We start from the raw sequence: 13,876 nt of genomic DNA, 5'->3' as shown, positions 1-13,876 counted from the left end.
TAAAGAAAAACAAATTTGAGCTTAATTTTCTGCATAAAGGTCCACCATTATCTGGAAAAGGCCACAAAAACATGTTAAAAACACCAAAAATACCATCATCCAAGTGGGTCTCAAGAACCTCAACAGCATCCAGTCTTTACTCACTAGACAGGATGTCTATTAATATACCTAATACACCTAATATACCTTTAGTGTAGATGTCTACAGGACGTTGCTCAATTGTGTTACTCTATTAGATGTCTAGTGATAGATATCTGCATATAATGGTCTCCTACACGTCTACCTGTAGACATCTAATCTTGTGATACTTTTAGATGTCTATTAGAGAACTTTTTAAAAACATTCACTTGTTAAAAAAAAAAAAAGAATTACAGCTATTTTACTTCCATGTGTTTGTCTTCAGAACCCACTGAATCCATTTTGGGGTCACAGGTTTGTTGGTTCCAACCCAGGTACTGTTGGGTAATCAAGTCACCAGTTTGTCACAGGGCATCACAAACACACAGGAAGAATTTTTCATCAGTTAATCTGTCATTGAACTGTGGGAGGAAGCAGGAGAAGATCCACACCAGATGACGTAATCAGAACTGCTGATGTTCTTTCTAAGTGAAAGGTCTTCTGCATCACCAGAGATGTATCCTACACTTTTCCACAGTCGGATGTTGTGGTGGGCTCTGTGAACTTCTGAACCTTTTGTTACCTTATTTGTTTGTTTGTTTGTTTTTTTGCCACATCTCAGTCAGTTTTTTTTTCTATCCTTGGGAGGAAGGCGTTATGTGAAGACAGGTGAAAGAGAAACGAGTATTCACACCTTTAGAAACTCTGACCAGGACCTGACCCAAACAGATCAACCTCACAACAGAAATAAACCTGACGCTTTTTCTGAGGATGCACACTTTGAGAAACCAGGGTGACCTCAAATATAAAAAAAATTATAAACAAACAATAATTAAAGAAAACATTATATTTTAGAATTTAAAAAAAATATGAAACAAAAGACTAATTAAACATTTTGGAATTCAAAAGTGATTCAAAATGAAATGTTAACCCTTGTGCTGTCTTAGATGACCCCACCCTTACATTGACGTGTTCTCCCTACCATGACAAAGGTGGATAAAGGTGGAAGGATTTCATGTAATCCATGGACATCAGTGAAGATCACAAATCATTGAAGGAAAAAGGTTCAGAGCACTGTCTAGTGGGTCTAGATGACCCATCTCCCAATGGTAAAGTGCCTAGGATGACACAAGGGTTACAAAACAAAACATTGATGATGTTTATACATCTCTTTAATTGAAAGTTATTTGTCATGAAGCCATACAGGATCTGCTCCGTACTAACCATGAAACTTTTATGAGTACGCGGACATTTAAAACGCATTTGAAAAACCTTTCATTCATTTTTTTTTCATTCATTTTCTATTCCATTTTTCCCTTTCGGGGTCACGGGGCTGCTGGAGCCTATACCGGCCACTTGTGGGCGAAGGCATGAGACGCCCTGGACAGGTCGCCAGTCTGTCGCAGGGTACAATGTCCACAATCACACACCCATTCACTCACTCTCACACTCACACCTTTGGACAATTTTAGAGCTGTCAATTAACCTAAGAAGCATGTTTTTGGACGGTGGGAGGAAGCCGGAGGTTTGAAAAACCTTAAGCATCAAAATCAAACATCATTATCCCATCAGTGATGTCCCATAGTACCTACATTGTCTGGGTTCTTATTCTGTTTCATTTTCATTTCTGGAAATTACTTTCGTTTTCTCTAACGTTTCATTTTTATTACGTATTTCATTTCAGTTTTGAAATGTGATGTGTTTTTGCGTTGAGTGATTCGTTGTTGTGATTTAGACTTCAGGGCCACTGTATAAAAGGTTTTAAGAAGCAAAACTTCTGTCCTGTTTTGTGGCCAATCATAAAAGACAAAGCAGTTCACTCTGTTTTCTGGACAGCAGATTAAAAAAAATAACAAGGTTGCCAGTGACACTGCCATTCTGCTGCAGAAGGTTTGTCATTGTTGCATTGCCAACCCCCCCCCCCCCAATCTAGTTGAACTTGGAAGTCAAAGACAGACTCACCTCCAGGTGGACATTTCCTGTTGAAAAATGGAAGCCGTGCGGAGGATTTAGGTGTGGGAAAGGTGTGCGTCTATTCTGGGAAACAATGAGAGGACGGGTCGGTGGCGTCCCAAAGGCCCGGCTCCTAAAACCTTGACAGTACTGTGGGAACTGCAGCTCCGGGGAACCCAGAGGGGATGCTGGGAGGTGCTGCATTGTTCTGGTTGGATGATGGGGAGGATGGGTGATGCAGGCTTTTCTTTCTGTCAAGGAACTCTGATTTGACATCCTGACTGGATTGGCTGCAAACAGTCCCCCCCACCCTGTAAACAATAGAGCCTTCTGCTTTACTGGAAGGCCAACATGTCCCTTCTTCTTTCAATGAAAGGGTGTTGGCCTTGACCGAACCTGACTTGGTCCAATTCCTGTTTCAAAATATACATTTGTGTAAAATCCAGAAATGACAAAATCTAGCAACACCTGCTTAGATACTAACTGTTTACACTGAAATAAGTCAAATAACAACAAAAAAAAAAGATTCAAACTAAAAAGTGTGGTTTAGACAAATCTTAAGGATTGTGGTCAAAAACTGTTTCAAACGCATGGGAGTATGAAATGATGTGGTCTGGTATTATTTTCTAAAAATACAAGTGCAGTTTCTAGACAGAAGAGAAAGTAATATGACGCTAACAATAATTATTTGAATTTCACCAAAGCTTCACCTATTTTTTATATATTGCTCATTACAAAGCAGTGAAAATAAACTCACACATCAGGGCATATTGAAGCATCAAAACTATTTATACAACTTCAGCTATATAGGTAATTAAAAGCTGAAGGATGACCTACTAATGAACCTAAGCGACACCCCTCCCATACAAACACACACACACGCACACACCCACGCACACACACACACACACAGTTGCTTCTTTACATCTGCCTTTACATCTGCCTGTTTCCTTCCATCCGCCACTGGTCTTTGATGGAGCAGTCATGAAACCAGGCCAACAATACAGCACTGCCCGCCATAGCGCCATTGTCAGAAAAAAACAATCCCTATCATTCAGTCCCAAGGGCCTAACAACACAGAAACAGGAAAAAGAAGGAAACTCACTTCCCGTATACTTTTTAAATTTAGGAAGTTTCAAAGTTTCCGCTGTGTTGTTTAGCCGAGCAGAATAAATAGTCAAATTTGGAGCACGGCGTGGGAGGAAGACATTGTTATGAACATGCCAGCTAGACCACATGTGCGTGTTGTTTGAGCAGATGTCAAAAGAAACAAAGACAGTCAGCACGTATTTGTCTTTTCCTCAAACAAACCAGACTCAACGTAAACACCAAGACATAAAAAGTGGAGTTTGGTAGAGAAAGTCATATGATTCCTTCCATCCTTCAGATTGCAGATAATTGTGGAGATGTTATCTCACTTCCAGGAACTTATCCGCCTGGCAGTTGCTATTTTAGGACCTGCTGGTGACTTTTTCCTCAGTGTGAATGTGAAATCAAGAGTTTTATGAGGTGAACTTTGTAGCCTGACATTCTTAAAATATCTGTGCAGGTGATTTAGTTATTTTTGAAGATACCAAAAGGAAAGGCAACATAGACCATTTGGTAATAAAAATGCTTAAAGTCCTCGTTCCCATGCAGAACACAGACATGTCTGGGCTGAAAATAAATTCTTCTAGTTGCATGATTTGTGAGTACACAGACAAATGTCTGGCTCTCTATCAGGGAAAGGAAATGCATCAGCAATGACTTTGACAATGTCAGGAAGTAGAGTCACAGCGGCATCTGATCCCTGACATTCCCACTAAACCGCTGGAGATGACTTATAGACTCCTTCAGAAGAGCTCATTCCAGGCACTTTACTCTTTACTCAAATTTCCCACGTGTGGGAGGATTAAAGTGCTTTAGATTCGGATTTTGTTCACTTCATTTTCGAAAAAAAAATTCCTCCAGATTTACTGATGCCTCTCTTCATCTATGTGAGCTTTTTAAAAAATGAATAGCAGATTTTTAACCAATGAGTGTTGGAATATGAATTTTTCCCATAAAGTCTCACTCCGATCATCTTTTGATCTATCGTCAAAGTGCTCCCCGTGGTCCAATAATTATGATTCTGCAATTTTAGCCTAAACAAAAAAAAACTGTCGTTTTCTAGGCCATAGTTTCTGCAAAGCAGCAGTAGTTCATTAGAAATTCACCTCTTAGTTATGGGCTGGACTGTTAGAGTAAAGTAAGGCCAGCCCCCTTTCCCATCATCATTCTGTTTGCTGCATGCTCTCCCGCTAGCTAACGGCTCCACACAACCCCAACCTAACATTAGCAGTGCAACAGAAATGGTGAGCAATATTGTTGCTGTATGGCCGTACAGATTTGATCCAGATGCCAGCTTAGACGAGGAAAACAAAGACGTTCATGGATCTATTTGTCTGCAAGAAGATGCATCAGAGTGTAGTGGAGCAGGGAGCTTGTGGCTTGCCGTACTAACCTGTACATCACACTTTCTTCTGTCTGCACCTAATTCACAACAATTTGATTAAAGAAACACGGAGAAATGCAATTTCAAGCTTGAAATATGTCCTCCATTGTAAGAAAATGCCACAAGAACATGTTAAAATCACCTACAACATAATTTTCCTCTCAGGACTTTCATCCCACAGGGCAGCAAATGTCCTGTACTTTTTAGTTGTAGTTTCTGGCTGATAAGGAGATGAGAGTTCAATCTGTGAGGAAGGATCAGCTAGAAGTTCTGTTAGTGGGCTGGCAGCAAATGGGCCCGTACGGGTCAGCAGCATGTGCCATCTGTTCCCTGACCTCTTGGCTTTTTGTGAACACATTCGCACGGACTCATGCACACGTAGACTGAGATAACAGAGCTGCACATGGCTGCCAGTGGAGAGCTGGTGTTGGACTGGGCAGCTGTTTGGACAGATTTCCTAAACAGAACTCGCCAACATTTCCCTGACGTGGGTTGGAAATAAAAAAAAAAGATTCCTTTCTAAGGACTGAGGTTTTCTATAATCATCCAGTTGTGTAAGAGTTTGGTAGACCGCAGGAAAATCAAGCCCAACATCAGTTTTCATATTTTAGTTTTCGGTTGACCTCATGCTCATCCCCAGCTGTTTGTTCTGGAAGTTCGCTTACTTTTTCCTGCTATAGATTACTGCTCATCGTCACTGGGACAGTTCTGGGTAGTACTTGAGCTTCTGCCGTTACATCTCTGAATAAACGTATGGCTCCACACATTGTTCAGGAGGAAAACCTTTGTCAGAGGAAAGGTCTGGGTTTTATCAGCTTCTCCATATGGTAAAAGTCAGAGCACACCAAACAAAATATGAAATACTGCACCAACTTGTCTGAATTTTACACAAGTATCTTAAGTTTAACCAAAACATTGTAAACATTTTCCCTTCATTTATGACCTGAAGACATCCAAATATACTGTATATTCGTTTCTCACATTGGTTTGGCTTTGTTTATATTCTAACAATATGTTGATAGTTGGAACTGAAGCACAGAAAATCACTTTCCTTCAACAAAAATGAGGAAAATAGAGCAAACAAAGGAGTAGATTATGTCATATGACAATCTGTCATAAACCATATAAACTTCATTTTTCTCTTTAATAAATACTAAAAGTTTCTGAACAGTTAACAAATGCAGTTTCTTTTCTTTCACAATGCACATTTCTGTACCGCTTTCAGTCCACTTAATGTGCAATCAATAGTAGCAACAAGTTCTCTGTTTATCCCATTGACTGTGTCTGAGAACTGAATGGAGAGAGTGTGATGTCAACCGTAGAAAATCACTTGCTTATTTTTTTGTGATAAGGACACCGCCATGTTGGGGCCGGACATTACGGTAAGCAGTGATTGGTCCTGGTCAATCTGAATCATCATTTCGATGACAACCATTGTCAAAAGGACCTGGCTGCAGACATCAATGGACAGAACCGGAGGTCCTCCACTGGAACTGAAAGCCCCCCCAGATCGCTTAAAAAACCTCTATTTTAACTTGCGACCCTAACAGCTACTGTTTCTTACTGTTTTAAGCTTTAATGTTTATCTTTTTTTTTTGTTTTTAGCATTCTGAACACTTTTGGGTTAGAGTTAGGGTAAGTTGTGTCATTTCCGCTTTAGCCAATGATGTCAGACGCCATCTTGTCTGGAGCCAGGTCCCTCCCACCACTTTATGCAATCAGAAGTGAGCTTGTTGGAAGTCCACACCCCTATCATTTGAAAGTGGGCTCTGGAGAATCTGTCAATCAGACATTTGGAATGTTCAACTTTAAATCGCCTGCTTTTATTGAGACATCTGATTGGCCAGTTCATAGCTTGAATAACTTTCACTTTCAGAAAAAATGTGGATAAAATGAGGATCATCAAGAACATTTTGAAAAAAGTTATCAGATCAAGAATGATTATACTGGACAACAGAATGACTGAGTGACAGCTGTTTGTGTCTCTATAGAAGTCTATGGGATTTTGGCGTCTTTGAGCCATCAGCTACTTTACCTCCTGTTTAAAAAGCCAGGGGGAGGAGTCACTCAATCCAGTTCTCATATACAGTCAATGGTTTATCTATAAGATTCTGGTTTCAAACCTGGACGTTTCCATAGTGTTGTTTAGTGAGTCTCTTTCCCTTATGCTCCACTCATAGCTGAAATATTTAGGTCACAAATCCCACACTGGGTTTTTTTCCCCCCACATTTTCAGTTTAACTGACCTGAACTTTCTGGGTGTAAAGGAAAGACAGATATTGTGTGTGTCCATGCATGCGTGCCTGCATCCATGCAGCAATTATCCTCCCGGGAGCTGAGCATGATCAGAGAGCAGCACATTCCCTGGTGAGGACAGAGCCATCGGGAAGGAAGGGAGGGTTCACAAAACTCTGTGGTCACACAAAAAAACTCTGAGCTTGAATTTTCTTGCAGAAACACTTAAACAGTAGAAATCTCCCCTGAGCATTATGTGAACAAAAAAAAGGCAACTTAATCCAAATACGTCCCTGTTTTTTTTTTAAATGCTCATTTTCTTTTAGCTTGAATAGAGGACTTTTCCATAAACACCTTTGAGGCTTTGAGTTCACAGTGCAACATTTAAAACAGAAACAAAAGTGCTAAAATTCAGATACAACAAAGGCTTTGTTTGCATGAAACACATTTTCTCAGACATAATGTTTCTGTTCTGAGGGGCTCCTATTTGCACTTTTTTGGTTTTGCCCGTTTCGCGGAGAATGTTTCTTATAATGACATCTGTATTGACGCGGTTTCCTCATAGGCTTGATGCAGTTAGCATAGCTGGGGAGCAGGTCGCTTCCAGCCTCCGCCGGCTCCCAGTTCATTTCCACTGTCATGTCAGTGCAACTTCCACAAGGGTCACTTTGTACCTCCCCCTCCCCCTGTATGGGGAGGCTGATATGACTTCCTGTGCTGTTGGCCTGTGACGCCCCCACTGGGAGTCCAGCAGTCCTCAGTCTGGATGGTACCTGCTCAAATCGAGGTAGGAAGTCCTGGTGTTGGGCACGGCAGCGTTTCTCCAGCCGATGCGAAATGGCCAGCACCAGCAGGTGCAGAAGCTCTATGAGGTTGAGGAGCAGGGATATGGCGGCGATCAGCTGAGTGTAGAAGGTGAAGATCGTCTTCTCTGTTGGGCGAGAGACGAAACAATCCACCGTATGGGGACACGGTGAGCGTGTGCACACAAACTTTGGCGCAATGAAAAAGCCATCGTAAAGAAACCAAAGTCCAACAATGAATCCCGCCTCCAGGAGGATTTTTAGCAGGATGCTGAATGCATAAGCTCCCAGAAGCCGGCCTTTTAGTTTAGGAGTCTCCGAACAAGCCTTTGGCTTCGGTTTTTGACATTTCTCGCCATCCCCCTCCATCTTATCTTTTCCAGACTTGCTGTTATCATTGCATTCTACCACCGTTTTAACCGTCTTTCTCCCACTATGGCCTTTGTCTGCCTGATTTTCCTCCTTCCCCTTGTTTTTTTGGTCATTTTCCTTCACTTTTATAGCCACATATGCAAAGTAGAAGATTGTGGGAGTGGAGACAAGGATGACCTGAAGGACGAAGTAGCGGAAGTGGGATATGGGGAAGGCTTTATCATAGCAAACAGAGGTGCATCCAGGCTGCTTGGTGTTGCAAACAAAGTCTTCTTGCTCGTCATCCCATGCAGACTCCGCAGCGGTTCCCAGCACCAACATGCGAAGTAGGAACAGTATGGTGAGCCACACACGACCAATAGCTGTCGAGTACTCTTGGCCCTCCTCCAGCAGACTCTCCAGAAAGGACCAGTCAGCTCTGGGCATCCTCTGCTCCCTACAGGAAGAAAAAGATGAAATTGATATCCATCAAACCAACCTGGGAGAAAAAAAAGAGACAAGTGCACAGGTACATTTTGGGACACACTCCGTACTTTCTGCACTACAAGGCGGACCGTCAAAAAATGGCACACAACACAGCAACACACCTATTTTTCTTTCCTGATATATTATTTGGGCCATGTTTTATTTACACCACAAAGGCTTTTTAATGTTTTTGCAATGATAATGATTTACTTTTGTAAATGATGTAGTTTGCAGATGTAGGATGTTAAGGCCCTTTCCACTGAAGCATCCATTTTAACCTGTTGAGACCCGAGCTAATATTTGAGCAAACCCTCCTCACATATAATTGCTGTTATTTATGAATGTTGTTTTTGCTGCCACAGATACGTGAATTTCTCCATCGTGGGATAAATAAAGTCATTATCTATCTATCTAATCAAAGATCCCCAGTTGAACCCTTGTGCTATCCTAGGCCCTTTAACATTGGGAGTTGGGTCATCTAGACCCACTAGACAGTGCGGTGAACCTTTTTTCTTCAATGATTTGTGATCTTCACTGGTGTCCATGGGTTACATGGAATCCTCTCCACCTTTGTCATGGGAGGGATAACATGTCAATGTAAGGATCGGGTCATCTGGACCCCTTGGGATAGCACAAAAAAAAAATCGTATTTACGTGTTCATGAAGTCCCCTTGTGAATTTTATAGATGTGCTCCATCCTGTATTTATCTGTGGTTCTAAACATGCCCTAATAAACTTGAATAAACAGATTATAACTACAGAGAATGTCTATCAGACTTTGTCTAAAAGTTACTTCCAAAAGATGATGGGTACAGAGATTACCAACACAGATTTAGTCACTAAAATAGTGTGGAAAATGCACAAAAGGTTAGGTTGGAAGAAAATGAGCTCCAGTAAAGTAAATAATATTATTTTTATAAATGGAATGTTCAGAAGGAACCACAATTAGCATACCTTCACACTCTTATACTCTACTATTAAGGAGCCACTCTGATGAAAATAATGTTTTTTTGTGTTTTTTTTATTTTGTTCTTGTGGCAATTTTTTGGATGACAGCGGACAAATATAAAAAAAATTTAACTTAAAAATGCATTTCTGAGTATTTCATTTCCTCAAATAGCTGTGAATCCGGAGCAGATGAAAAAATGCAGTTTGAAAAAGATTGTATTTGTGACATAGAAAATACACTTGGCGGGCCACAAGCTCCCTGCTCTGCTCTGCAACAAGGAGGGGAAGTGGGGCGGGCTTACGTCATGCCAATAGTCCTGCCCATACCTCGGAGGTGAATTTTTGATGGACGCCCACCGTTCTGCAGAAACACTGGCATTTCGCAAAGTCTGGATGCACCTCAGTGGCTAAATTTGATACCTGTGTCAAATTTCCTGCTAGTACATTTTTATGGTTTACAGTGTTCCTTTGATTATCGCAGAGATTAGGCTCTAAAAATAACCAGTGATATATGAAATCCACAAAGTACAATTGTAGATGTTTTAAGGCTGTAAAACCTCTCAAAGTCAAACCTTTAAAGTAAAATAAGTCTAATATTATGAAAACAAAGAGCTGCTCCCGATCAAAGATTTATGTAAATGCAGCAAACTGAATGTGTTCTGCACAGAGGATTGATTGACAATGTCAACAGCCAATCAGGACCGAGAACACAATGCGGTGTTAAAAGAGACAAGGAAACACAAAAAATATGCAAAATTGCTCAGATAAATATCAGTGGATAAGCAAGACTGCAAAAGTTGAACCGTGATAAAACAAGGTACCATTGAATGTACAACATTTTACTTAAACAGTATTATATCATTGTCCGGGTGAATACTGTATTATGATTGGCTGCTGGGTGTGGATTAAAAAGTTATAATGCACACCTCTAAAAGAAGTTCAGATCTTATAGCTGAAATGTTCTATATCACTGCGATGGCTTCTTTAAACTTTTTGCTTCATCATCTGGACGAAAACAAGTTGTAAGATGTGAAATTTCTCTGAACTGGTGCTTTATTTAACCCACTGTGATGATCAGCATAGATATATCGCTTTCCTTTGCCGCTGCAGTTGAGGTTGGTGCCAGCTCAGCCATTAACATGATAACGCGACGCCGTCCACTTTTTGTATAAATGCGATTTAAACAAAAAAAAAACAAGAATAGAGTCCTAAAAGTTGATCAAATATGTATTTCTTTTGTAAGTGACCATGGTATAAGGACGATAATGCCCTTCAACCTTTCAGTCCATTATCAGAAATTAATGGACTTCACGAAAGCAACCATCCTTCACTTCTCGTTGGACGGTTCAGGCTTCTGTATCATTTGTTGATTTCTGATAATGGACACTTGGTCAGGCATTGACCCTTACATAGCACTCGAAATGGAGTGTGGCTTCTTTTCAAGTGAGCATCAAATCCTCAGCTCTACAACAATCTTCCAACAACTCCCAGGATCACCTGTCCTCATATTTAGCCTTTAAGTCAGGCTTCAGTGAGGTCACTTCCAGACAAGACGGTGACGACGGCGATTCAGCGAAACGAAAGTCAGCCCAATTCAGACTAAAAGTTGGTGTTGTCCGCCTGTTGTACATCTTTACGGACAACAATGGAGCGTGCTGATGGCAAGAAAAGAATCACTCTGTGGGAACAGTTCTTTTGGGACAGGCTGACCATGGTCCAAAGGCAGAAAGGCAATCCTTTCCCAGAAAGCTTTGCAGAGAAATCATTGTCTGAATCATTTATCTTTACTTAATTTTACATCAACAACCCAATAATATCAGTTTTGGGGCAAACTGGAATATATTAAAGTTCTAATCAACACAGGAATTCTTAAAAGAACTGCAATTTGGCAAGTTGTTCTTGATTTTTAGTTAGCGTGACTAAAACCCATGTTGCACACTTCCCAAAACAAATAAAGTTTTACAAGCTCATTTCAGACAGAAGGAGAACTGTTCAAACCAAAGCTATTAGGCAGAGGAGGTAAAATCTCCTTTTACATCTCTAAACTAAACAGCATTTTTGTGGTTGTTGTGCGAGCCTTGAACAGTTGTTTCCTTTGTACTGCACAACAGGCTGGCCCAGTGCACCACTTCACACCCAAGAGTCAAAGTTTTCTTTCCATTGAAAGCCTCTTTAAGGGTTTTCTAAACCACAACGTTAATATGCCTTTTTTTTTTTTTTTTTTACAAATGAGTGTTTTTCCTTTTTTCCTTCATCTTTCTCCCAAAAAATAGTTGTTGTTTTTTTTCTTATAGTTCTTCCATGAGCTCATGGCGTAGTTAGGGTGGGCTCCAACTCTGCATCATAAAGATATCAGAAGAAATGCCTCCATGCACAGAAGCAGAGCAAGAACACATGTTATTATAGTTAGCATTAGAAGAGAACAGAAATAACGAGTGTTGATGGCAAAAGAGGCCTTTTTTGACTATCAGGAGATGCTGGTGTTGACCCAGACGTGCAGTAGACTGGGCTTAATGGCAGGAACATAAAGATTTTTAAACATTTAAGGTGAGACGTGGTAAAAACAAGGGAGAAATTAGAAGTGTGACACAGTAGATGACCAGATAATCACCAAAATCATGGATTGATATGTGAAAACCCCATCTGTGAAAACAGAGCATGACAAAAACCAAGAAAACAGAGTGGAAAAAAGGAGGCAAAGACTTTTACAGCAAAGCGCCACATCCTTTCAAGCTAACAATCATTCAGCTGATTTCATGTGATAACCTTTTTTTTTTTTGGATTAAAGGAAAACAGGCGCTGGAAGTCATCAATAATGCACAACAAAGCAAACAGTTGGAGGTTTCACAGCCACAAACAAACATCCTGTGTGTAGAGTTTGCCGTTTTCGCTGACACTTATTTATTTGTTTATTCTTCTGCTGTTTTTTTTTTTTTCCTGTGATTTTTCCTCCTCAGAGGAAAAAGCTCCTCTTCAGCAGCTTCTCTGACAGGATGAGACAGACAATAGACTGTCAGCGAAGGATGTGATAACAATGACGGAGCTGCATTGATCCTCTTTGGGGAACTACTGCTGTGTCTTTAAAGTATGCCACAAAACCTCAAACGCCGCAAAAGCAGATGAAAAAGTGAAGTCCAAGCAGCTTCAATTGTTCAGACCCTAAACAAAAGTAAGTTTTGACAATTTTACTTCCGTTTTGTGAATTTAAACATACACATTTTTAGGTAAAACTTACTCAAGTCTAAAGAGAAAAACAAATAATGAAAAAATTAAAATATATACATTTAATAGCTAAAGAAAACTGAGTTTTGAGTTAAATATACCCAATCTGACCTTTCTCAGCCTTGAAGCGGCTTTTTCCTTCACCCGGTTCCCTCAGAGTCTCTCCTCTCCCCGGCTGCGGACACACTGCAGCTTTGCCGGCCTGCTTTCCTTAAAAAGATCCAGAGTAATCGGAAAAAGTGGGGAGAACTTTCCCATGGCTGCTCCTAACCGGCCCTCCCTCAGGAACTTGCTCCAGGAAACGTGACGGATGAACTCAGAGTGGCTCTGCATGCGCGGACATTAGGCCTCTAATTTGGTTGGAAAGAAACTTTAATTGCATGGGAATGCTGCTCGCCTCCGGCTGTTTAAAAGTTACAGGCGTTAGGGAAAGAGAAGGAGGTGGAAAATTATGCAAAGATAAAAAAGAAAAAGGTAGTCCTGTTTAAGCTGCTCATTTTTGTGAACAATTAAGCTTTTATAAATTCTAAGGAAACTTTTTTACACAGAAATGCAATGCAAATTGTCTTTGTTACCATTTAAAAGTATATTTAATGTCTGCAAGCTGCAAAATTTCACTTTATCTGAAGATGTTATCTTCCTTTATGCCACAGGGTGGCGCCAGTCCCCTGTTTTCAACCCACCAGCTGAATCAGCAAGTTGTAAACTTTAAGTTTATTTTATTAAGTATACTAATACTTAATAACTAATAATTTTTGCTAATATAAAGCTCATATAACATTCAAAAAAGCTTAGTCTAATTAAATTGAAAACATTAGTCTTGCCAAAAAAGATGTGAGGTTTGGCTATACCATCCTAAAATTTTACTATTGGGCAGTTCAGTTGACAGCGATCGTGACCTGGATTAGAGAGGACGAGGAAGTAAAATGTATTAAAGTGGAACAAGGTGAAACTAAAGGGGTGCAGCTGTCTACTCTTCCATTTACTGACCTAAAATCTGTCAACAAAATCAGAATCAGAAACAATTGGATCAAACATACTTGTAAGACTTGGACAGTATTTAAAAAAATGTTACTTGATACAGGGTCAATTTCCAGAGCAATGCCTATTGTTGGTAATATAGATTTCCGCCTTCAACGTGGGATCCCACCTTTGATAACCCTTGTGCTACCTTAGATGACCCCACCCTCACATTGACGTGTTCTCCCTACCATGACAAAGGTGGATAAAGGTGGAAAGATGTCATGTAATCCATGGACACCAGTGAGCTTCACAAATCATTGAAGAA

General features: G+C 40.4%; 1 protein-coding gene across 1 annotated transcript; it reads right to left on the bottom strand.

The window, feature by feature from the left end:
• Positions 1 to 5,668: 5,668 nt before the first annotated feature.
• Positions 5,669 to 12,879, bottom strand: gja4 (gap junction protein alpha 4). Its single transcript, XM_004084520.5, has 2 exons — positions 12,700 to 12,879; positions 5,669 to 8,389 (listed from the first exon to the last, which is right to left on the bottom strand). The coding sequence occupies exon 2, from the start codon at positions 8,377 to 8,379 to the stop codon at positions 7,231 to 7,233; it is 1,149 nt and encodes a 382-aa protein (XP_004084568.1). The 5' UTR covers positions 8,380 to 8,389; positions 12,700 to 12,879; the 3' UTR covers positions 5,669 to 7,230.
• Positions 12,880 to 13,876: the final 997 nt, after the last annotated feature.

The sequence above is a fragment of the Oryzias latipes genome, chromosome 11 (genome assembly GCF_053564925.1).
Source record: "Oryzias latipes strain Hd-rR chromosome 11, Olatipes_Hd-rR_3.1".
Classification (NCBI taxonomy): domain Eukaryota; kingdom Metazoa; phylum Chordata; class Actinopteri; order Beloniformes; family Adrianichthyidae; genus Oryzias; species Oryzias latipes.
Note: the sequence above shows the minus strand (reverse complement) of the source record. Positions and strands in the feature narration are given on the sequence as shown.

Coding starts and splice junctions, on each gene's coding strand:
- gja4 (XM_004084520.5), bottom strand. CDS start 8,379: ATGCCCAGAGCTGACTGGTCCTTTCTGGAGAGTCTGCTGGAGGAGGGC.